Source organism: Meriones unguiculatus, chromosome 8, assembly GCF_030254825.1.
Source record: "Meriones unguiculatus strain TT.TT164.6M chromosome 8, Bangor_MerUng_6.1, whole genome shotgun sequence".
NCBI lineage: Eukaryota > Metazoa > Chordata > Mammalia > Rodentia > Muridae > Meriones > Meriones unguiculatus.
The window spans coordinates 1,783,840-1,809,504 of NC_083356.1; the positions used below are offsets into that span (position 1 = coordinate 1,783,840).

Sequence of the window (25,665 nt, forward strand, 5' to 3'; positions counted from 1 at the left end):
AACTGTGGAGGGGTGGGTATGGCCTTAAGGAGAACTTGGAGCTGTGCAGCCTGGGGGAGGGAACTTCCTCCTCTGGCTTTCAAGCCTGAAGCTTGAGGGAGCCTTTCTGGTCTGAATCTTGTAAGGGAGTCTGCCTAGTGATATCTTGGGTGAATGGTCCTCTCTTGAAGGAAGCGCAGTGCAGTGAAGGTTTGAACCCCACCTCTCTCTCTCTGGAACATACCCAAGACGTGAGGCCATGGGGTGCCTTGCCAAGAGCTCAGGTCTCTGTGGCCCCTGTTGCACAGCCACGTGTAAGAATTGCAGATCACTACCAAGCGGGGGATCCACTGTGCTCCCACTGATGAGAAAGATCCCCCAAGCTGGCAAGGTAGCGTGAACCAGGCTGAGAGAATGGGCCATGTCACTAAGTCTCTGGGTCTCCAAGGGTTGCCATGGGCAAATGTCCCTTCCTTCCTGGCATCCTTCCGGGCTCCACACAGCACCCAGATCCTGTGGAGACAAGAGTAAGTTGGCAGTGCCCCCAACACTCTGCCAGGGCACCCGCACTGCAAGAAAGAGTTACTTCTGATAGAGCAGAGCCTGCTGGGAGCAGGGGAGCAGCGTTTGCGCCCCACACCACTGCAGGTGTGCTGGGTGAGCTCACAGCTGGCCCCCAGGCATGCCCAGCCCACTCATCATTCACAGCTCGACAGCTCTCCCGCCCAGCCCACTTCCAGGGGGATAAAATGGAGGCCTTGAAGCTCGTAAGTTACAGAACCACCCACAGAGACCTCACCGGCACCTCCCAGCCACCAGCGCCCAGTGCTCCTGCTATCCGGGAACAAACCATCATGTCTCGCCAATCCAGCGTGTCCTTCCGAAGCGGGGGCAGCCGCTCCTTCAGCGCTGCCTCCGCCATCACCCCCTCTGTCTCTCGTACCAGCTTCAGCTCAGTGTCCCACAGTGGTGGTGGTGGTGGCGGCAGGGTCAGCCTTGGGGGCAATTTGGCCTCGAGGGGCTATGGCAGCCGGAGCCTCTACAATGTGGGGGGCTCCAAAAGGATATCCTTCAGTTCTGGCGGCCGCAGCTTCAGGGGTGCTGGAGGCAACTTCGGCTTCGGAGCAGGAGCCGGCAGTGGATTTGGTTTTGGTGGTGGAGCCGGCAGTGGATTTGGTTTTGGTGGTGGAGCCGGCAGTGGCTTCGGCTTCGGTGCTGGAGGTGGCCTTGGTGGTGGCTACGGGGGAGCTGGCTTCCCTGTCTGCCCCCCTGGAGGCATCCAAGAGGTCACTGTCAATCAGAACCTCCTCACCCCTCTGAACCTGCAAATCGACCCCACCATCCAGCGGGTGAGGACTGAGGAGAGGGAGCAGATCAAGACTCTCAACAACAAGTTTGCCTCCTTCATTGACAAGGTGAGACGGGTCCTTCCTAAAGAGCCTGTGTGTCTGCAGTCTGTGCCAGAGACAGTAGAGGGCAGGGGCTTTGGGCTTTGCACAGACGATGTCTGTGTTTCCAGGTAACTCTGTCCTGGCTTTGCCCTCCTCTTTAGTTAGACCGGCAGCTGGAATCGGTTCAGAGTGCCTTTCCTCCAGAGTTTGCTCCTGAGGGTGCCAGACCCAAGTGGATTGAGATGAGCTCAGCTCTCACATAACAGGAGTGCCTGAGGCCTCCTATGAGTCTCTGGGGCAGAAGAGCCTCAGTGAATAGGACCATGTTCCATCCAGCTACTACTGGGCTGGCTGTGCCTGCATGAGGGACCTATTTTCCCTGGAGGGTTGGTGTTGGGAGCTTCAGTGCTGACTCTCCCTCACAGTCACAGGCCGCAAGCTTTGGTGGGACAGCAAGTGACAGGCGGCACACTGGTGGACGCATTACAGAAGCCGAAAACTCAAACGTCTTCCTCTCACACTCGGCCCCCCCAGGTGCGGTTCCTGGAGCAGCAGAACAAGGTCCTGGACACCAAGTGGACCCTGCTGCAGGAGCAGGGCACCAAGACCGTGAGGCAGAACCTGGATCCATTGTTTGAACAGTACATCAGCAACCTCCGCAGGCAGCTGGATGGGGTCCTCGGGGAGAGGGGCCGCCTGGATTCGGAGCTCCGGAACATGCAGGACCTCGTGGAGGACTTCAAGAACAAGTGAGTTATTATATGGTGGGTGGAGGGGCGTTGGGGTCTTCTTTGTATCAGACATGCTCCATAGCAAGGCAATGGCTTTTCTCTTCCCCACAGGCTAGAAGCACGTACATCACACTATTAAAAAAAAAGCTCTAAGTCTCTATTCAGAAAGTTCCGGCCTTGGGCGCAGTCCCCTCTACGGGTATTCACCCACCTGCCCGAGTGCCACTTGGAACCCTCACGTTCTAGGGCTCTCTTCCCAGTGTCCTCAAAACACACAGCAAGGCCTTTGATAGTTTCCGCTCAAAACAGGAACCGACAGAGCCCCGAGTGGTGGCTCTAGGAATTCTTTCAGCCACACGAATCCGCTGCCGATTTAGTGGGCTGCTAGTGTTTGTTTCTTTGTTTGTGCTTTTGGTGGTACTGGAGAGTGATTGCAGGAATCTGTGCATGCTAAGCAAGTGCTCGGCCACCCAGCCGTGGCCCCACTCCTGCGGGAGGACGGCTGAAGCAGGCGAATAGTAAAGATCCTAGAGTGAGCTCTTGGTAGGCACCTTCAGAGAAGGCAGCGTGTCACAGGCTGAGGACGTGCCCAGGGCTCTCGGTGCCCTCTGCTCGTCTGCCTGTGAGACGTGAGCACCCCCCCTGACCCCGTTCCCATGTAAAAGCATGCTCACAGGGTCGGGGCCACAGCCTTTATCTGGCCCCATCCTCTGACACACTTCCCGCCCCTTTGACCACCAGGTACGAGGATGAGATCAACAAGCGTACCACCGCAGAGAATGAGTTTGTGATGCTGAAGAAGGTGGGTGTGGCCAGGAGAAGCCACATCCCCAGGCTGTGCTGTGCTGGGGGTGGAGCCATCTCAGGCAGGAGTGATGCCAACCACCCCTGTTTCCGCAGGACGTGGACGCTGCCTACATGAACAAGGTGGAGCTGGAGGCCAAGGTGGACGCCCTGATGGACGAGATCAACTTCATGAAGATGTTCTTCGATGCGGTGAGCAGTGGCCTAACTCTCTTTCCTGAGGGATCCGAACGACCCCCGCACTGAGTAGAGGGACCAGGTGGCTAACCTCAGGTGTCCCTACAGGAGCTGTCCCAGATGCAGACCCACGTCAGTGACACCTCTGTGGTCCTGTCCATGGACAACAACCGCAGTCTGGACCTGGACAGCATCATTGCCGAGGTCAAGGCCCAGTACGAGGACATTGCCAACCGCAGCCGAACAGAGGCTGAATCCTGGTACCAGACCAAGGTGGGTGCCTGGGCAGCTATCCCCTGAAGAGAGGATGGCCCTGTCTCGGGGTAGGGTTCCAGGCCACACAGTGCTCAGGACAGGACTCCCAAGGCTACCAAGGCCACTTGGTATAGACGGCAGGGATAGCCAGCCCACTCTTTCTCACAAAAGCCTGGGAATTGGAGGAAATTTCAGGTCAGTACCTTATGAGAACAAAGGCTCAGGAAGTTCCTTAAGAGTAGCTCCCTCTTGAAAGGCCCAAACCAGCTCGAGACGCTGGAGGGTTCCCCGATTACCACCTCCTGGCAGCTCCTGCCTGGGAACACGGGGAAGTGCATTCCACACCCCCAGTTAGCTGTGTCTTCCCTCTCCTTTGCTGCGGCAGTATGAGGAGCTGCAGCAGACAGCCGGCCGCCACGGGGACGACCTCCGAAACACCAAGCATGAGATCTCCGAGATGAACCGGATGATCCAGAGGCTGAGGTCTGAGATCGACAACGTCAAGAAGCAGGTAGGAAGGAGTTACAGGAGGATGAAGCGGGGTGGGGCTGGGGCCTGGGCTTGAAGTGGGAAACCTTTTTGCTTTGCATTTGACACATGTACACACACAGAGACACACTACACGCCCACACATATGCATGCACGCGCACACACACACACACACACAAACACACACAAACACACAGAGATGGAACAATTCACAATGTTGCCATAGTGCACCCCTCACAATGACCAGGATGTACTGAGTCCTTTCTGGGTCTCTAGGCCTCCAGGTTTGCTATGTCTGGCTTGGACTCTCAGAAAACGGCAGTTTGTGTCAGTTCAGCTACCTAAGTGTCCACACTGCTCCCTGTCTCTCTGCAGTGTGCCAACCTACAGAATGCCATCGCTGAAGCTGAGCAGCGTGGCGAGCTGGCTCTCAAAGATGCCAGGAACAAACTGGCTGAGCTGGAGGAGGCCCTGCAGAAGGCCAAGCAGGACATGGCCCGGCTGCTGCGCGAGTACCAGGAGCTCATGAACACCAAGCTGTCCCTGGACGTGGAGATCGCCACCTACCGCAAGCTGCTGGAGGGCGAGGAGTGCAGGTGGGCGCCCAGCCTGTGCCTGCCTGACGCGGCCTAGGAAAGCAGAGTCTGAGGAAGAGTGACAGACACGCATACACATGACTGAACACCCTCCGATTTCAGTCTGACTTGGGGAGGACACACCGCAGGCCTTGGCTGGCGGCTTTGGCTTACTCCTCATTTCATTCTCTTGGGCTCTGGCCTCCTCAGTCAACTAAGATGTGTCGGCACTATGTCCCCTTTCTGCTTCTGCTCGTGATCTCTTTTAGACCTAAGCATCCACACCACACCCACCTTCACCCCTCGTCTTCCTTATGCTCCCTCTTCCTGTGGGAAGCCTCTTATGACCAGCCTGAGTGCCTCTGGGTTCTCAGACTCCTGTGTGTCCCTCATTCCTCCAGCACTGCTAACTGTGAGGGGCTCCTTCCGGCTCGAGGCCACACCCAGAGTGCAGGCTCCTGTGAGGCAAAGCCTGCCTTATGCACACTTGTATTGGCTGCTTGCTCACGCCCTCCATCACCTAGGGAAGCAGGGTGGAAAGTGTGCTGTTACTTTGACAGCCTAGCTCTGGGCCCCGTCCTCGTCATTGGATGACAAGAGAGACCAAGCTCTTTTCTGTCAGGAATGTAGAGACAGGCAGATGCTTTGCTTGGTGTGACCCTAACCACGACAGTGATGGTCTTCTATTTTGGGGGAGCAATTGCTCACTCTTACCCCAACTTTTTTTTCTTTTTTGTCTTTCAGGCTGAGTGGAGAAGGAGTCGGACCAGTCAACATCTGTAAGTGACTTAGAGTGTCAACTCAGATCCCGCTGTTTCTAGATGCCAGACACTTGCCTTCCCAATAAATGAACACTAGAGAGTGAGAGGCAAGTGGTGGAGGGGCAGAACACAGGCCGGGGTAGGAGGCAGCTTTGCCCCGGTGCGACAGGACCAGTACACACCGGACCTTCGCCTTTAACCCTTATTGTACCAAGTGCCAGCTCCACGCCTTTCCTCCGTGTCACTAATTTCCTGTCAGGGACCCCAGCTGAATAATTTAGTTCTTCCAGCCCAACCCGATACTTTGTGGAAAGGCCTGGTGTACACTCTGCCTCAGGTGGAATCAAACACGTTTGCTGTGTGGCCTAAAGGTGACAGTCCTCCTCTCTCCACAGCTGTCGTCACCAACAGCGTCTCTTCTGGCTACGGAGGAAGCAGCCTTGGCTTTGGCGGGGGCCTCGGTGGTGGCCTGGGCGGTGGCCTCGGCGGCAGTCTTGGCGGAGGTGGCGGCGGAGGCTACTACGTCGGCAGCAGCGGGGGCCTGGGCGGTGGGCTCAGTGTGGGGGGCTCTGGCTTCAGTACGAGCAGTGGCCGAGGTGTGGGCTTTGGCAGCGGTGGGGGCAGCAGCTCCAGCGTCAAATTTGTCTCCACCACCTCCTCCTCCCGGAGGAGCTTCAAGAGCTAGGAGGAGCCTGAAGCAAGACCCCGGCCCTCTCGGGCAGTCCTGTCCCTCTCAGGCAGCCCCGGGCCCACAGGGACTGCTTCTTCTTGGCAGTTTCCCGGGCCAACCTTTCTCTTTTCTGGAGAGTAGTCTAGGCCAAGTCTACTGCAGAACCACCGAGAGGGAACGCATCCCGACCTCCGGCCTCCCCATGCCACCATTCCACACTGAAAACCTAGAGATGGTTTTCAATGACACAGACATCCAAAGCATTCCAGACTCTAACCAAAGCAGAGCCCTACCCCGAATCTCACCTTAACTTTGTCCTGGTTCCGACTTCCTCCAGACATGTCCAATAAAACGCTTTTATAATATAAGCCTCTGAGTAGAATGGTTTCTCTGGGTCTCCAGGCATCCTAGAGACAGCTCAAGGTGGGCCCTGTCCAGGTGTGCTTGGTTTCTCTGAGGACTCCCAGGGAGGACGGGGGGGGGGGGGGAGGCCTGAGAGAGCATGGCACCACAGGTGGCCCACTGGCCCCCAGAGGCGGGGGAGGAGGCTGCAGAAGCTTGGACTGTGAGCCAGTCTCTGCAGGGCATGAAGGGGTGTGTCCGCCCATCTGTACTTGGGTAGATCTTAGGGGCCTCTGCTGAAGAGAGAGCCTGTTTAAGGCAGGCCGACTGGTAAGAGACAGGCGAATGGGCTGAGGCTGGAAGTGCAGACTCCATTGGCGCAGAACTCCAAAAGGCCCATAGGATGCTGGGATTTCTTCTGATATCATGGACACCCACAGAGTCAATGGGCATTGCTTGTCAGTGTCTGGGAGCTAGCACTTCCTAGTTCAAGTAACGTTATGAGTTGCCCAAGATGGCAAGACTCTGGGCGGGACATGGCACTCCTTGTATTCACGCATGAGAGTCTGTACTAAGTGGATTTCTTTATAAGGGTGTCTGGGAAGCCGCGTGGTGACCCTCTGAGGTGGAGGCTGTTAAAATAGGCAGAGAATTAGGAGCCAACTCTGTGAGAGGCATGGACTGCATGAGTGACTTCAGCAGTGTTCGCTGCAGTTTCTTAATGGCCATGACCCCGAGGCTGTGGAACTGCTGTGCAGAACGATTCATTCCTTCCAAGCATGAACAGAGGCCAGTCTGTGTGGTGTGGCGCGGGAGAAGCCACCTCTCTGAGCAGATCGCAAAAGGCAGCTCTCGGAGCGGCAGCCGTAGTTTCTATGGGGCAGCTCTTGCAACTGGAGAGGAAGGCCGCCGAGTCGGCTTCTTTCAAGGCAGTTTGTAGGGTGACTCAGACCAGGGCATTTTAAGGGATGACATGATTATGGGGCAGCTGGAATCAATAGTTCTGAAGAGGAGGCAGGCTGGTTCTCTGCCGGACCCCATCCCCACAACCTCCGAAGATGCAGGCTGTCCTGTTTATGCCTAGTAGGACTCTCACACATGAAGGTTTGTCGTCATCTGGAGTATTTCCGATGGTATGAACATAATTTATAAACGTGGTAAAGGCCCAAAGGCAGGCAGCATGCTTTTTGATTTTTTTTTCCCTATAAATTCCGTTATAATGGCTGGGATTTCTACTTATATCAAATTGTGGAACCTCATTCCATCATGCTGCTTTCCCCAATTCCAACTCCTTTCCCTCCCTCTTCCTGTTTGTGGATGCGCTATGGCAAGACTGGAGTCTTCCTGTTGACACACACCTTTCTCCTCGAAGGCTCATCACCAGGGGGAGGGGCTGCTCCCACAGAAATAGCTGCAGCTCCTTGGTTTCCCTCTGTGGCCCGGAGGAAACATTTCTTTTATTCTCCGCAGGGGCCTGGGAAGTGTTAGCAGGGGCCAGTGAAGTGTGTAGGCTGCTGGAGGGTGGCAGCAGCCTGGCACTCGGGAGGCACTCTTCCTCTGTGTCAGCCACGGGGTGCAGTGGGGCCATTCACTGCGGCCTATCAGCCCTCTCCTTGCACGTTCCATAGAACGAGGGCTGCACCAGCCTGAGACATACAACCATCCGCCACAGGTAACGGAAGCAGCGGAGCTTAGCACCCGTCCTGCTTTATAGGGAACCAGCGAGCTCAGAGTGGGACATGGACAGCTCTGAGACTCAGCACCTGAAGGCCGATGGGAGATTCAAGCCTGCGCTCAAGCTGCGAAGTGACAGTTACCGGGAGTTCTGATTCAGATCCTAAATCTACAAAGTGGAACTTACAAATGTAGCCCGAAGCAACAGAGATCCATGTGCAAGCTTGCCGCACACAGCACGTGACGCCGAGGCCCCTCAGCAGCTTGATGTGTATGCCTCAAGCACACATTGCAGACTGCAGGCCACAGCAAGGGACAGAAGGCTGGCACGGTGGTGAAGTTGGGGACCGATGGTCAGGGATGGAAAGCCACCACCTCCACCCCAAGACTGTTCCGAGCCCTTTCCCATCGCCCATCTGTGACACACACCTGTGGGAATTTACTCACAGCTGAACACTTGAAGAGCTCCTCCTCACCCAGCAGAGGACTGAGCCATCAGAGCAGATGCTGCCTCTCAGGTGGGAGACAGACAGATAGACAGACAGTGATCAGGACCCAGGTTGCTGGGGCAGGCAGTCCCAGCAGGAAGATCCGCAGGGTTCCCTGTGGTGGGGAGGGAAGCTGTGGTGAGCTTTGCCTGTAGGGGCGCCTCCAAGCCTGCCCAAGATGGAGAACCCCTCGCACCTCCAGCAGGGGGAGTGGAAGCAGCCAGAGCCCTGTTCTTAGCTGCCTGCCCCTCTCTGCAGCTCTACAAATGACTCAATCACTACTGATTGCACCTACTGAAAAGAAGCGCTCCAGAGGATCAGGCAGGGCACGCTTGCGAATTCTGCGATTCGTGTTCTCTGAAATGAGCTATAAGGATCGAATCCAATACGACTGAAAGAAGGAGGAGGAGGAGGAGGAGGCGAAGGAGGAGGAGGAGAATAAGAAGGAGGAGGAGGAGGCCCAGGAGAAAAATGGGAAGAAGATGCTAAAACTCCAGATGTGACACAGTGAGTACCAGAGTGAGTGAGTGAGTACCAGAGCACAGGTGTGACATGTGTGGGAAGGGACAGCCAGAACACGAGACTACAGAAATGGACAGAAATAACACCCGAGTCAGTGATAATTTCCTAAAATTAATGTCAGCCAGCAAATAAGGGAACACAATGAGAACACACACGTGGACACAACTGCACCTAGACACCACCAAATCACAGACAAAGGAGCACAACACACACACACACACACACACACACACACACGCAAGACAGCTGCACTTGGGCATCACTTCACACCTCAGAACATCAGTTACAAAGAGGAAAACTTTGAAAGAAGCCGGAGAAACGAGCAGGTGATGTATCAAGGATTAACGAACAATAATCACACAAGCTGTGTCTTCAACAGACTGCATCACCACTCGGCAGGAAGAGAGTGGAGAGACACAGTCAGTGCTGAAGGAAACAACCCACAGATCTAGAAGTTCTGTTTTGTGTTTCGAGACAGGGTTTCTCTGTGTAGCCCTAGGCTCACTCTGTACCAGGCTGGCCTCGAACTCAGAGCCCCACTGGCTGCTGCCTCCCTGAGCGCTGGGATTAAAGGCGCGCTCCACCACCCAGCTGAAATTCTGTAGTTTTTACACCTTCTCTACAAAAGCAAGGGTCAGGCAGGCTTACTGCCTCACCCTGCAGTCCTATCACTAACCTGCTTGAGGGAGGAGGATTACAAATTTGAAGCCAGCCTGGGCTGCACAGCAAGTGGCCTGCGCACCTTGATAAGACCCTGTTTCAAAGCTGGAGAATGCTTTTTAAAGTGTTTGGGATACAGCTCAGTGGCAAAGCTCTTACCAATCACGGGCAAGTCCTGGTAAGAAAGAGACAGAAAGAGAAAAACAGACTTCCCTAGACAAACAAAAATGGCGGGGCGTGCTGCCACAGTCCTGCCCTGGAAGAAATGTTAACAGAATCTCTCCACTGAATAGGGATTCTGCAGAACAGAACAGGAACAGAGAAAGAAAGAACACTGGAGAAGGAATAAGCAAAGGAAAAGCTTTCGTGTCTTTCTTCTGCATTGATTCAACACAGTCTACTCAAAATTATAACCACAACAATGTCTCAATGTATTAGGTTTTTTAAAAATATTTATTATTTATTTAATATAGATGAGTGCTCTGTTTTCATTCATACCAGAAGAGAGAATCAGATTCCATTACAGATGCTTGTGAGCCACCATATAGTTGCTGGGAATTGAACTCAGGACCTCTGGAAGAGCAGCCAGTGCTCTTAACCACTCAATGTATGCGTGGAACCGTGCCAGCCGCGGTGTGGAAGGCAGGAGGCAGGAAATGCCCTTGCATGGTCTTTACAAGGCACTTGCCATGGCCCTGCACTGAGGCAGTGTCCTTTGAAGGCAGATGTGGGGGGTGCTCTCCCATGTCTCAGCAAGGCCCCGTGACCCCTCCTGCAACTTGCTTTATAGATTCAGGGCAGCCTTAAATGTCCAGCAAGATATTTTGTTTAGCTGTGTAGAGCAGAGCAGCTCAATATCACATATACATCACAGAAGTGCTAATGAGGCCTCACTCTGTGTCACACGGTGCTTGAACCCAGAACCCCAACAGCACCCAGCGTTTGGCGATGTGAACAAGAGGCCCTCACAGTCCAAGACGGGGATACAAAACGATGCAGCCGCTCTGGGACGGAGGGTGGGAGTTTCTCGCAACATTAAACATGCTTTTAATATGCCAGAAACTTAGCAGTCGTGTTTCCGGCATCTGCTCACATGAGCTGGAAGAGCATGCCAACACAAGCTCTTCCACGCGGCCTTTTGAAGCAGCAGTGTTCCTAAAGACACAACCATGGAAGAAACCCTGGTTCCTCCAGGAGGTGCACACAGCCTGTGCTGTGGCAAGAAAACAAACATCGGCTTAAAAGTCTACCAGCCCGTGAGCGTACACAAAGACAGCTTAAATGTGCAGATACCCGATCTGGAAGCGTTGTGTCTGTCTGTCTGTCTGTTATCATTCTATAATTACATTCTGAATAAAGACTAGGAAGACTGAAAGGTCAGTGGCCAACAATGAAGGAAGCAGAGGGGTAGGTAAATGAATCATGGGATTTGGGTTTTAATCGTCCACTTTTTCTGGATTAATGAGATCCCATCACTTGGTGGTCTTCAAGACTCACAGATGGAGCAACAGCTGGACTATCCCTGAAACACCTGTGGGCCTGTGGCAATAATATCGTGTAGGGCAGTTTCCTCGACCATCATACCATCTGGCTAGGGATGGGCTCTGCCCGGCAGAGGGTGCGCAGTGCTCCGTCTTGTTACGAACCAAAAACTGCTTTTAAAAGGAAGTCTACTTTCCAAAATGGCGCAATAGCTTTTGAAAGCCAATGTCCATCCACTGCCAATGCATGCGTTGCCGTTTAAGGAATCCATTTAAGCAAGGTGAAAATCTACGTTCCTAGAAATACTAGTGTGTCCAACCCCCCTTTATTTAGGAGAACCCCTGGCTGGAAATATCCCAGAAATTTATGAATAGAAATGTGTTGATCAGTCCAGGACATATTCAGACACCACTCAGCTACAAAGTGCAATGATCTCAAAACATTTTGTTGAATGAAAAAGCCCAGATACACAATGAAGCCCAGATACACAATGAAGCCCAGATACACACACACACACACACACACACACACACACTCACAGTGTGGATATTTGGTTAAAAAAGTGTTTTCCTGGAGCATTGGAATTCACAAAGAGGGGCTCAAAGGATTTTTCTGGAGTAATGGCAATAAATACCCTACGTTTTGCTGGTACAGAGATGCCTGAGCCTAACAGGATAATTTGAGTTCCACACACTTAAGATCTGTACATCTCCTTATATGAAAATTACACCTCAACAGAATGTGGTTTTAAAAGAGAGGGATAATACTTCCCGTTTCCCATTCCTGTCGTGGAGATGGACGGAGAGACGTGTGCTGGAACTAGAACCCAGATTTGCCGGTCGATCCAGCGGCTCCAGGGCGCAGACTTTCCTAATCACTCCGAGTTCCTCTTGCCAGATTAGAAAGATCCAGGCTATTTCTTTCCAGTCGCAGAGGGAGGGCAAGGACGAGGACAAAGAAGTAGGCTGATCCCTCAGAGGCTTACGTTGCGACATTAGTACCACAGACTTGTGCCAGAGCTATCAATGATCTGTCATTAATCCCAACCTCGGGCCAGGTGAGATCCTATAGGCTGCCGAACGCCAAGTAACCCCAGCGCGGAGGGTGAGTTTTGTATTTCAGGAGCGAGGAGGCGGGATTGCTGGCAAACTGTCCCAATGGGGAAATCATCCACTACAGTCAAGAGGCCGTAATTTCCCCAGTGTGATTCCCCAAGACAACCTCACCTGGCCGCTTCCGTTATGCAAGCCAGACGCCTTTTGTATCTCATTGGTAGATCGTCAGAGAATCCTGCCCCTCCTCCCCTGCCCCCTACAATTTTGAAAGTCGCACAGTCTAGTAAGGCAGGTCCTGTAGTGGTGATGGGGAAGCCAGAGCACAAACGGGGTGGAGATTAGAGGGAGCCAGGAGAGCATTCCCCTTGGAGATTGTATTGACCCTCTGAGCTCTGGCTTGGCTCTTTTTAATCTTGGACACGTGAGGAAAGGAGAACTTCTTCGTCACTTCCCCTGCCCCGCCCATCCAGGCACCTCCCCTAGGACCCCAGCCCCACCCATCCAGGCACCTCCCCTAGGACCCCAGCCCCGCCCATTCAGGCACCTCCCCTAGGACCCTAGCCCCGCCCATCCAGGCACCTGGCCTAGGGCCATTTCCTTGTCCATCCAGGCAGGCCCTGGGCTGGTCCTATGACTCAGCTGTCCCTTTCCGCCTTCCCAGGCTCTTCTTCTTCAGCATCTCTTTTTACCTCAGATCAAGATGGAGTGTCCCTCTAACTAGTTTGTCCATGTTGACCAGACAAGCCACAGCTATCTCTTTCTTCCAAACGTGTTCTCAATCTAAAGCCCAACTCTGCACTTCCCAGCGACCTAAACATTCAATATCATAGCAGCAATGTGGATGAAAAACAGAACCGAACACTTGGAAAATGTTTGTCCTGTAACAAGGTTCTGTACAAGCAGAAGCCAAACAACCGGAAACAGTTGTATTGCTGTACACGCATGTGTGCCCTCGTGGCATAGGGCAGTTACCAGTCCCGAGGGCACACAGGTGTCCTCAGACCCTCTGGTCACATGCTAACTTGGGTAGTGAAAATGGAAGTCAAGTTGTTTCTCTTCTCTGTAAAGAAGGGGTCCAAGACACCCCTCAGCTTCCCAGTCCCAGCAGACAACATCTGGGGATAAGGGGTCACGGTTCGGAGGCAGCTCAGTGATCTTGTGGAGCACTCTGGGAAATGCCCTCGCGGTGACGTCCGGGCTCCTCAGGTGATCTGATGCAGAGGCCCATCCCCTGACGCCACTCAGGTTTTCTGACACGCAACCTGTGTTGGTTTTCTTGGGGGATGGGCGGTGCGTGTCTGTGTGGGTGCCATTGTGACTACAAGGAGCCTGAGGCTCGGTGTGCATCAGGCATGGTGTCTGCGGTCTGTCCATTCTGCCCGGAGCGGCTCTCACACAGCGTGCAGCTGCGTGTGTGTTTCTCTTGGAGTGCTCCCGAAGGATCGTGGGATTCCCTGGGAACAGCATCATCCCGCCCGCCCTGTGCTTTGTGGGATTATGTGCTTAGTCCTAAGCTTTCCAGGACCTTCAGCGGCTCCACCCGGGGAGGCTGAAAGACAAGGCAAATCATCATGAGGCGACTTTCCCTGAGCCCAGGCTCAACACCTCCCCCGGACCCACCTTCGTGCTGGGAACAAAGTGAGCGGTGCAGACTGCCCCCTGGCCCAGAACAGGGCCGTCTGCATTCCGCTGGAGGAGGCTGCGGGCTGGACTGAATAGGGCTCTTCCAGCACAGAAAAGAGGCTGGCTTCAGCAGCTCGCCAGGGAGGAGGCTAGCTGCCCCTGGGTTACTCATGCCACTTGCTTCTTCCCCCACGTTTGCCTGAACTACCCTTTGTTCTCATCTTATTATGAAAGGCGGCTCTTGCTCACCCAGCTCCTCTGGGAAACACGACTGCTTGGGGTGACACTGTGAGGCACGGCTGAGGGCCAACCAGGGAGAGCTCAGGCAAGCCTCTAACCATGCAGGGGCCCCTACTGGCCAGAACTCCCAAGGATACTAAAGCAGGGGTGAAGCCAGCTGTGTTGGCACATGCCTTTAATCCCGGCACTGTGAGTTCAAGGCCAGCCTGGTCTACATGGTCCTGGATCAGCCAAGCCTACATTGTGAGCTCCTGTTTTTTGTTTGCTTGTTGGCTTTTTAAGGAAGGGGTGAAGAATGGAGCCTAGAAAGAGAGACACAGCCCAATCCTGACTTGTGCTAAGAAACACTCAGACAAGGACAGCATGAAGAACGAAAGAGCCAAGTGTGAGCTACTCCTGGAAGACTAGAAGGGATGAGAAGAATCAGAAATGGAGCTCCTGCTGTGGGCTCTGTGTGTCTGTGTCTGTCTGTCTGTCTCTCTGTCTCTGTCTCTCTGTCTGCCTGCCTGTCTCGGTCTGTCTCTGTCTGTCTGTCTGTCTCTCTCTCTCTCTCTTGCTCTGTCTGTCTCTCTATGTCTCTTTGTCTGTATCTGTCTCTGTATCTCTGTCTGTCTGTCTGTCTCTCTCTGTTTCTTTGTCTGTATCTGTCTCTGTATCTCTGTCTGTCTGTCTCTCTCCCTCTCTGTTCTGTCCTCCCCTGGAGCCTCGTCTACAATCTTAAAGCCCCCACTGCTGCCCAGGAGCCCTCCCAGGTTAGATCACTGAAGCTGGCTCTCAGCTGACCAAGAAAATTTGATTTAAAATTTTTAAATAAAATTACTTTATTCTAATTAACTGACAAATAAAGACCTCATACAGCTAGTTTAAGGAAACCACTCAAATGCTTGCCCTGCCAAGGGGATTTTACCTTAGAATTGCCTTATCAATTGGCCAAGAGGAAAGCTTGTGTCAGGAAAGCAAATGACACTTTATACTTCCGGTGCTATTTGGAGCATGTGCCAAGCCTGAAATCAGATAGAAGGCTGAAGCTAAATCAAACTCCCAACAAGCTCAATGACTAAAAGGAAGGTCCGTGATGCAACTAAAGGACATGCTTTATTTGAGGGCAGACGGCACCGTCCACAAAAATACAAAATGATGCAGTTGCCTGTGTTGGTTAATGGCAGCAGGTACCTACACAGTCAGAGTCAGCCAGGGGCCCAGCTGGAGGTGAGCAGGTATCCTGGCTCGGAAGGAACGTACCATCGTGGGCCTGTGCGAGACCCATGCTCTCTGACCACCCAACACTTCTCGGCGAGCAGTAGGCTGGGCTCTGCCAACCCTGCTTGCAGGTCACTCCCTCCTGTTGCTGTCCTGTCGCTGCAGCTCTGCAGGGCACACAGGGACAATCTCCTACATGTGGCTTCCAGGTCCTTGCAAAACATGGCACGAACTTGCAATGGCGGCTTTGTCTCTTCCCCTGCCCTCCAAACACTCCCTCTGCACATACATCCTGAACCTGTGTTCCAGTTTCTGAGCTTCTCTGCACACCAGGCTTCACGCATCTTCTAACGATGACACGGGCCCTCCTCACTGAGAACATTTGTTGACTTCACACCAGGACGTCCACGGGAGTTTTCAAATCTCGGCTTCACAGCGCTGGGAGGCAGGCATGGTTTTCATCTTGTTTATGGGTGTAAAATGGAGCACGAAAGGTTCGGTGGTTTGACTCTGAGCACATGGGGACCTGCTCTGCCTGACCCCAGAGCTCAAGCGCTGCACCGGGGGCTGGCAATCCATTTCCTTGAAGGATAGCACAGTGAATTCTCCCGGCTTTGCAAACCACAGTCCTGGCTGTCATGGCTGCACAGTGAATTCTCCCGGCTTTGCAAACCACAGTCCTGGCTGTCATGGCAGGAGGCAGTTACCAACACTGAAATAGACAGCAGCAGGGTGAGAAGACCCACTGTTGGGTCAAGTGACCTCCTTTCCTTGCAGTGCCACCACACCTAGCGCCCCTAACTCAAGGAAGGAGAGACTCTGTGCACCGAACCACGAGAAGCACTTGTTTCCCAGAACTGGGTGGAAGCACATTCTTGGTGAAGAATTGTGCAACAGGGTGGAGGGAGGGCAGCTGCTTCCGTTGTCTGGGGAAGGTATCTCTCCCCTGCCAGACGCTGAGTTAGCACCTTTGAGGGGTAGGGAGCTTCCTACCTTCCTGGATGCTGAGTGTCCCTAGTGCTCCCTAGAGCAGCAACTGAATTCAAAACAGTAACAGGAGCTTACTCAGGCTCCGCTCCGTGTGGGAGCTGCCCTTTCCTCCCACGGCTGCTTCTCCAGCTACATCTCCTCAGAGAGCAACACGCCTGGCATTGTTCTGTCTTCCTCGTGCATGGTTCCTAAGGCACGGGCTGGAAAAAGTGACCCTCACTCCCCTGGAAGCAAGCACAGCTTTCCTTTGAAATTTGACTTTTCAAGAAGCAAGACTAGAAAAATAAACTGGGAATTGACTTGTGAAATCACCACACTTGTAAGAGCACATTTCAGTGATTCATTTCTTGCCTCTAGATGCCCCTCTGCCTTCTGTATACATCCTACTAGCATTCCTGATTCCTGATTCGAAGACAAGGTCCGAATCGGTGGCTGAAAAGCTCTGAGAATGCCTAGGGGACAGGGTCCTTCTCATATGGGGATCTTGAGTTTAAGCTCTAAGAAAACATCCCAACACAGCATGGGGGACTGTGAGTGTGGAAGGAGTGCTGGAAAGACTCAGGAATCAGACGAATGGGAAAGCAAACAGTCCCTAGGGAGGCGCCAGCTGGGCCTGGGCACCTGCAGAGGTCAGGTGCTGTCTGCCTCTGTCCTCAGGGAAAAGTCCTGTGAGGCTTAGCATGTAGGACACAATGTTGGTGTTACGGTGGAAAGAACAGAGGGCTCTGTTCTCCGGTCATATGCGCAGAGACACTCTCCTGTCCATCCCAGAACACCAGAAAGGGAAGCTGTGAGCTAGAGAGGCATTAGGTCCACACAGCTGTTCCCCATCGGGAAGTTAGACAAATGCTTTTACCAATTCAGGGAGAGACTCAGCGAGCTGGGGAGGGAGGTGCAGGTGGAAGGGAAAACCTGTGTGGTGAGGGGCACAGGGAGTGTCTCAGTAAGAAGAAGGAAGGGACAATTATCACAGATCAGCTCCTTGTCTCTTTTGTTGGAGAAGATGACTAACTCATGACTTAAGAGAATTTACGTCCAGGCTCATTGTGTTTGGATCAAGTCAAGGCTGGAAGGCAGGAGAATTTGCTCCATGACTAAAGGAAGCCAAAAGCAATCTTCATGTATCATACCTTTCTAGAACTTGGGGGTGATCTCATTATTTGTAAAGCCCTGCCCTTCCCACTGTGCAAGCTCACCTTCAGGACCAAGCCCAGCCTGTCTAGAGCATATATAAGCCGCTGCCCAGAACTCCACACACTCATCTCTCTCAGCTCTGCCCTGCGCTCTCTCCACTTCCCAGCCTTCTCATCTCCAGAAACCATGTCTACCAAAACCACCATCAGGAGTCAGACCAGCCACCGTGGCTTCAGTGCTGGCTCAGCCAGAGTCCCTGGGCTCAACCGCTCTGGCTTCAGCAGCGTGTCTGTGTGCCGCTCCCGGGGCAGTGGTGGCTCCGGGGCCCTGTGTGGAGGAGCTGGCTTTGGCAGCAGGAGCCTCTATGGAGTGGGCAGCAGCAAGAGGATCTCCATCGGAGCAGGCAGCTGTGGCATTGGGGGAGGCTATGGCAGCCGATTCGGAGGAGGCTTTGGCTTTGGAGGGGGAGCCGGCAGTGGCTTTGGCTTCGGTGCTGGAGCTGGCCTTGGCGGTGGCTATGGGGGAGCTGGCTTCCCCGTGTGCCCCCCTGGAGGCATCCAAGAGGTCACCATCAACCAGAACCTCCTCACCCCTCTGAACCTGCAAATCGACCCCACCATCCAGCGGGTGAGGACTGAGGAGAGGGAGCAGATCAAGACTCTCAACAACAAGTTCGCCTCCTTCATCGACAAGGTGAGAAAGGTCCTTCCTAGATAGCCTGTGTGTCTGCAGTCCGCGCCAGAGACAGTGGAGGGCAGGGGCTTCGGGCTCGGCACAGACGATGTGGGTGTTTCCAGGTGACTCTGTCCTGGCTTTGCCCTCCTCTTCAGTTAGACCAGCAGCGGGAATCGGGTCAGAGTTCCTCTCCAGAGTTTGCCCCAGGGGCCAGACGCCAGCAGGCTGAGATGAGCTCAGCTCTCACATAACAGGAGTGCACTATACAGAAGCCTCTACACTGTAGCTGCGGAGCCATGGCAGCTGCACTACACTGACCACACCCCAGAGAGGCACCATGGCCTGGCTGTGCCCTGCATGAGCGCTCTGCCCTCCTTTGAGGGGTGACGTTGGCAGCTCCCCGGTGGATTGTCCCAGTCAGACCCAGTACTGCAATGAGTGGGTTAGGCAGACAGCATGAGGGTCAGCACAGTGGGGAAGGGCCACAGAATGACCCTCAAATTTCTTCTCACAGGTGCGGTTCCTGGAGCAGCAGAACAAGGTCCTGGACACAAAGTGGGCCCTGCTGCAGGAGCAGGGCACCAAGACCGTGAGGCAGAACCTGGAGCCCTTGTTTGAACACTACATCAGCAACCTCCGCAGGCAGCTGGAAAACATCCACGGGGAGAGGGGCCGCCTGGACTCCGAGCTGAGGAGCATGCAGGATACAGTGGAGGACTACAAGAACAAGTGGGTTATCAAGAAGGAAGGATTCAGTCTCCTAAATTCATAAAAATGGAAGCCACAGCATAGCCATGAACTATAATGAATTAAGAACGCTAGTTCATGGAGATAAAAATGACAACTTATAGCCAAAGAGCAAGAGCCTGGGAACAAGAGAGTTGTTATAGGAAGGAAGTAGTTAATAGAACAAAAATCAGCTTCCAGCCATATTCGGACATATTGCGTTTGTAGAAATTGGGGCTGGGTCACAGGCCGCCTTTGATGTCATCTACACGATGGCTCCAAGGTGTGACACCCTTCCTCTTGCAGATATGAAGACGAAATCAACAAGCGCACAGCAGCAGAGAATGAATTTGTGACCCTGAAGAAGGTGAGCTGACTAAGCACAGAGATGGGGTCTCTGCTGATGGAGAGAAGGGGCTTTGCATGTCTGGTCTTCCAGAGAAATGGTTGTCATGGAGACAGGTGGACGGTCTGGGTAAGAGAGTGAACTGATTCCATGATGTCCATGCTCTCCTCAGGATGTAGATGCTGCCTACATGAACAAGGTTGAGCTACAGGCCAAGGCTGACAGTCTGGCCGATGAGATCAACTTCCTGAGAACTCTCTATGAGGCAGTAAGTCCCCTCTCTCCTCCCTGCTCCCCCACCTCCCATTCCCTGTATGTCCTCCTGAGCAAAGTGTGGTGAAATTCTGCAGTCCTCACAGCCGAGATGACCTCGGCTCTTTCTGTTCTGTAGGAGCTGTCTCAGATGCAAACTCACATCTCAGACACCTCTGTGGTGCTGTCCATGGACAACAACCGCAGCCTGGACCTGGACAGCATCATTGCCGAGGTCAAGGCCCAGTACGAGGAGATTGCCCAGAGAAGCCGGGCTGAGGCTGAGGCCTGGTACCAGACTAAAGTGAGTATGGACAAGGACATTGAAGAGGGTGCATGGAGCCTCCCAGAACTCCATGGATCTCTGACTCCACTGGATGATAGAGGTCTACCCAGAAGAGGCTGGGGTGCTCGCACAGCAAGGGTGCTGTGAGCTGGTGCTGTAGAATTAGGTCCTAGTCTCAGAGCAAAGAACCCAGAGGGAGAAGCAGAGTTGCCATGAATGGAGCTATGCTTTCTTGGCTTGAGCTGTCGTGTGATCACGGGTCCTCATGAGATAACAGAGAGCATTGTCGCTCACCACAGAGAACTATGTGGTCTCTGGTCTCCCACAGTTCTCCTTCATATCCACTATAGTGCACGGCACGCAGAGGTGGGTTTCTTCTGGTGTGAAATCTCACACGTGTGTCCTCTCTCCACTGACCTGCAGTATGAGGAGCTGCAGGTCACGGCAGGCCGGCACGGGGACGACCTGCGATCCACCAAGCAGGAGATCGCTGAGATCAACCGCATGATCCAGAGGCTGAGGTCTGAGATCGACCACGTGAAGAAGCAGGTAGGAGACAGGCAGAAACCCAGAGCCTGGTGCCCACTGTTTGCTGTCTTCTAGAACAAAGGAACCCTGCAAACAAAGACCTGGGGCTCCCCTCTCCCGAGAAACACCGGAAGACAGTGTTTGTTGCTCTCTCTGCCCAGTGTGCCAGCCTGCAGGCTGCCATTGCTGACGCCGAGCAGCGTGGGGAGATGGCCCTCAAGGATGCCAGGGGCAAGCTGGAAGGGCTGGAGGACGCGCTGCAGAAGGCCAAGCAGGACATGGCCAGGCTGCTGAAGGAGTACCAGGAGCTCATGAATGTCAAGCTGGCCCTGGACGTGGAGATCGCCACCTACAGGAAGCTGCTGGAGGGCGAGGAGTGTAGGTGGGTGACCATGTCCTGGGGGACACCTCCAAGGGGCCAGGCTCTGAGCTCCAGGGGAGGGAGGACTAGCTTGGCCACAGTGGCTCCCTTCAGAAACTCCTTGGCAGGGGACTTCCCGGGAAGGGTCACCAGAATGAGGGTCCCCATGCAGACTGAGGCGATGGCTCCGAGTTCTCACCTGCTGTGTTCCCTCCTAGGTTGAATGGTGAAGGCGTTGGACCAGTCAACATCTGTAAGTCCTCTGCTTGCCCGCCTCCCCTCCCCTGCCCGTGGGACGGCCTCAGCCTGGCACAGTGAGCTCACCATGTGTGCTGTCTCCCCTCTCACAGCTGTGGTGCAGTCCACTGTGTCCAGCGGCTATGGCAGTGCAGGAGGCGCCAGCAGCAGCTTAGGCCTGGGAGGAGGCAGCAGCTACTCCTACAGCAGCAGCCAAGGCCTTGGAGGTGGCTTCAGTTCTGGCAGTGGTGTCAGCCGTGGCCTCAGCTCCTCGGGTGGCAGCTCCTCCACCATCAAGTACACCACCACCTCGTCCAGCAGGAAGAGCTACAGGCACTGAACCCCCTGACCCCAGATCCCTACTGCAGAGCCCTGTGCTCAGGTGCTATTCTTACTGGCCTCCCAGCTCTGCTCTCTGGCTGGGGCTGAGGAGGCTGAGCCCTGCTGTTCCTCTCTCTGCTCCCCTCAGGTCCCCTCTGCTCCTCTTCTCATTGCCATCCTCTGATTCAGGTCCTTGTTCACTCACGTGAGCTGCTTCCAGTTGTCTTAGGTCACCAGGTTCCTGCCTCCCAGCTCTGTCTCTGAGGCTGCCTGGGAAAGAGTGTCTCTGTCCCTTTCCCTCTGGAAGTCTTTGTCTGGGTCCTACTCACACCCAGAGGAGCTGAGGTGTCCAGTGGCCTGACAAATGCCATCTTTCACCATCATGCACCTTCCTGGAAGTAACTAAGTAGCACAGGTCAATAGTCCTGTGCTGAACAGAGTCTGTGCTCCCTGATTTCTCCTGCTCTTTGCTTTCCTCAAGTTGCTAAATAAAGCAGGTTTATAAATAATGATGGTGTCCATGTATCTTTTCTTGTTGCAAATTGTTTTATCAGACAGTCTGCAGCCTTGCTAGACAAGGTTTATTTAGGATATCCTTATTGTTCCCTCTCCCAGGTGTGTGTCTTCATTTGCTGGAATTCTGTAGTTTAAATGGAAACTCCTGCATTTATTTTAATGCATTTTAATTAAGTATAATTTCATCACTTTCTTTTTATTTTCTACCCGCTGGCCCTTCCCAGGTGCCCTTACTCCAAACCCTTACCTGATCCTTCAATCTTCAACTGGTAGCCTTTGGGGGGGGTATATTTCTTTTATTTTCATGTAAATAATTTTGAGTGCACCTGTTTCCCATGTGTTTCACTGTGATTCTTTAGAGTTAGTCATCAAATGTCATGTCAGTGTTCCTTCTCCTGTGAATTTCCTTCCTGTCAGTGAGAACAAGCAGCTGCAGACTATTAGCGTATACTTGGTTTTGACAGCCCTGACTAGGAAGTATTGGTGAGGTCCCTCTGATGTGATTGTCAGCAGAGCAGAGTGCTCAGCCAAAGTATCTGGGTGGAAAAACATATTCTTGCCCAGTCATGGCAAGAGCCTTTTGACAAGAGAACAAAGTATTTGTTCTAGAATTACAGTTGCATTCATGTCCAAGAAACTTGCCTGACAACCAGGGACAGAGCAGTGAGCATTGTTTCCTTCTCAACTGGCAACGTGCTGTGAAGAAATAGCACACACAAAGCACAGTGTTCAGGAAGGGTCATGCCTTCCACCTATATCACCTGCAACTGGCAAATACTGGAGACATTCAAGCTGGTCAAGCAAAGGAACCCAAGACTCATTCAGAACCTGAAATTCTCATGTTGGGTTATGTAAAGGGTTTAGGGGACTATCTCCTCCTCCTCCTACCTTTAACCCGGCATGGATACTCCAAAGCTTATGGTGTGCCTGGAGCTGACTAGGAATGATGGTCTCACTCCTGTCTGTCCTGTCCTGAGTTGACTTTACGAGGGAGCATGAGTGTCAGATCAATCAGTTGGTTCCTTTTGGGGGTACTTCAGCCCATTGTCCCCTCAAATGATCACCATAATCCTGACCTTTAAGTCCACAAACAAATGGAGACATTTTCCTGGGTTTTGGGGCTGCTTCTGGATCCTTCTGCATCATTTTCTGTCAGGTTCAATGTTCACTGCTCTCCAGACAACAGCGGAACACTGAGGTCCTGGTTTCTCTTCCCTGCTGCCCAGAAGTCTAGAGCAAAATGTAAGATGAAGACTAATTTCTGTAATGAAAGTTCCTTCATAACATATTGGCACATAGAGGAGACAGCAGAACAGAAGATAACTAGAGGACAAAATCATAGGAAACACCAAAACGAGATCATTTAGAAAAGGATTTAAAGAAGATTCAAATAGTGTAGTATGTGGACATTACAAGTGCAATGCGTGAACACCGCAAAGAGGCCGCAGGGTGGGTCTGTGGCAGACTATTATCTGCATACGCGCGAGCACTGGTGTTTAGGTCTGCACCTCGTGAGAAGGAGGATTGCTCTGGTGCCCGCATGGAATTCCAGTCCCCTGGAAATACAGAGAGGGGACATGTCCAGGCAATCTGGCTAGAAAAACTAGCCTAACGCATGAGGTCTGGATTCAGTGACAGAACCTGCCTCAATAAACAAAGGAAAAAATAACAGAGGCAGCAACCTCCTTGATGATCACACTCATGCACATACATGACCACATGCGCACACATGTGCCACTTCCTGAGACACACATGCACCCCACATTCACACATGCGTGCTAATGTCCCTCATTATTATTTCAAACCTCTCAGCTGCGGAGAAACTAAAAGCTGCTTCATATCCCACAGTTGGGATTAAAACAAAAACCTGTTTACACGACATAACTGAGTTTTAAGGAAACCAGAGCCTCGATACCTGTACACCTTTATGTTTAAAAAAAAGCTCTTTTTCGTAACATGAATAAACTATATATAATAAGAATAACTATAAGAATTGTCAGGGAAGAATTACATTTACACTGTCCAGTCCATTTCTGTTTGGCACCCTTCCAAAAAGTATTCCCTTGTCTATCCTGGCCTGGTGAGTCCAAAGTTCTGCATCTAAATCGCTTTTTGTAACTTGCACTTACCAACCTAGAAAAGCCTTTTTACATCCAAAACATCGTCCTAGTTACTCAACAACTAAAGCTTTTGTCTTTAATTTTTAATAAGGAACAGCATAACACTCTACCTATGTAGTCTTCAACCCCATCAGAGACTTGAGAAGGAGCTAAGATTACCTAAGTGTGTAAGAGGTGTAGAGCAAGCAACCCCCGCCACTACAGAAATGACAGAGACAGCTGGTGGCCTGCACAGTCACCAGAGGTTTCCCTGCATCATTGGGGCATACAGTCTCCAGCCTGGCAGCCCAGAATGGCTGACAGACTTTTCTGTGAAGCAGGGATTTTGAAAGACCGGCCTACCTAGTCTCTGCAAAATTGGACAGTCAGTTCCCCAGTGTCCCGCTTGTCAACAGTTTGGACAGCCTGCTGGCAGCAGTCAGGACACTTTCCTGTCCAGCAGCCGCTTCACTGATCCTCACCATCTTCTCAGAAGTAGATTAGGGCGCTGCCAGGAGCAGACATGTCTCTCTGTCAGGAACGCCTTTTATTATGAAGATATCTTTAAATGCCATATTTGCTAGACCCTGTAGTGGCTGAACACCACCTGTGTATTGGAGTATATCCACGCAAACATTGCTTGTTTCTACTTACATCCTACCTGCTTAACCTTACAAACAAACACAAGAGACCAGAAATGCTTATTCTGGGATTAACTAAACTAGTGCCCATCAACACTACATGCAAGATTAGCTTTCATAAGACCAGACCTTTCCATATAATAAATTAAATGAGAATTACAATACTTAAGAGCTGAAGAAAACAACCTTAGATTCCTGTCACTCTACAATAATCCAGCTAATGTAGAATATTCATGACTAGTAGATTCAACAATCCATCTTTCCTCCTGTCATCTTATATCCACCCTCTTTTCACACCCATTCCCCTTCTTCCTCTAACACTAACAAGAAAGAAAGGATAGAAGGGAGAAAGGAAGAGATCCTGATTCTGCTTTACTTTGCATCCTCCAGGACCACGGACAATAACAACTTATGACCACCTCCCTCCACAACAACATACATAAAAATCTCAGAGGCTGAAAACAGCCATTCTATCTCTTGGGAAGGTGGAATCGTGTTCTTGTATTGCCTCTTGCTTATTTTGTCTGACTTATAACCTGCCATTTCCATCAGCATAAAATGTAGTTACCTCAGAAATTGGTGTTCCCTTCCAAATGTGGAACAATCCAACTAGTTCTTTTTATAAACTGTAAACATTTGCTTTTAAGATATTTCTTTTTTATTTCTTCCAAGTATTTACTGCAATCTCTTTGCCAATCTTCACTGATTACCCCCATGACATAATCTCAATATTAATAAGAGGCACAAATATTTTCTCTGGGTGTTCCTGACAAATGATGTAGTCTTATCCTATCTTTTGTAAATAATTCAGAAACATTTTCTAGTTATGTTTTCAATTTTTTACTTTCTTTATGTGCTTGGATCCATTCCATAATACTATCTTCTTTTAAAAATCAAAAAGTATGAACCTGATCTCTATGGATCTGTACCTTTTCAAGTTGAATTTTTTTGTTGATGAATTTTATAACCCAAATAGCTGATAGATTCTCCTCACTGTTTTTTTTTTTTTTTCCAGAGCAATGTGTAACCCCCAGCATGGCAGAATTCTTTGGGTTTCATTAAACATTTTCTCTAAAATATTTACATCAGAATCAGCCAACAAAATATCATCCATGTAATGATAAATAACACATTGAGGAAATTCTTACAAATTATCTCTAGTGGTTGAGCACAAAATATTGACATTGGCGTATTTAACATTCCTTGTGGTAAAACTTTCCAATGGTATCTCTTTATGGGACCCCTGTTGTTAAAAGTAGGTACTGAGAAAGCAAACCTTTCCCTATCATACTCATGCAAGGGATCTGTGAAAACGCAATCTTTTAAATTTAATATTATCATCTATGACCTAGGTGACAAAGAAGGTCAAGGAATTCCAGGCGGTAAAGGACCCATTGGTTGAATTACTCTATTCATTGCTCTTAAAGCTATCATC

The 25,665-nt window shown here is 51.8% G+C and overlaps 2 protein-coding genes across 2 annotated transcripts; both read left to right on the forward strand.

The window, feature by feature from the left end:
- The first annotated feature begins 735 nt into the window (after positions 1–735).
- Krt5 (keratin 5) lies at positions 736–6,200 on the forward strand. Its single transcript, XM_021628263.2, has 9 exons — positions 736–1,394; positions 1,905–2,119; positions 2,843–2,903; positions 3,002–3,097; positions 3,191–3,355; positions 3,723–3,848; positions 4,202–4,422; positions 5,146–5,180; positions 5,558–6,200. Exons 1-9 carry the CDS (start codon positions 834–836, stop codon positions 5,845–5,847), a joined length of 1,770 nt encoding a protein of 589 aa, XP_021483938.2. The 5' UTR covers positions 736–833; the 3' UTR covers positions 5,848–6,200.
- Positions 6,201–17,347: 11,147 nt separating this feature from the next.
- Krt6a (keratin 6A) lies at positions 17,348–21,483 on the forward strand. Its single transcript, XM_060388565.1, has 9 exons — positions 17,348–17,935; positions 18,432–18,646; positions 18,950–19,010; positions 19,162–19,257; positions 19,381–19,545; positions 19,951–20,076; positions 20,217–20,437; positions 20,635–20,669; positions 20,767–21,483. The coding sequence occupies exons 1-9, from the start codon at positions 17,429–17,431 to the stop codon at positions 20,991–20,993; spliced, it is 1,653 nt and encodes a 550-aa protein (XP_060244548.1). The 5' UTR covers positions 17,348–17,428; the 3' UTR covers positions 20,994–21,483.
- Positions 21,484–25,665: the final 4,182 nt, after the last annotated feature.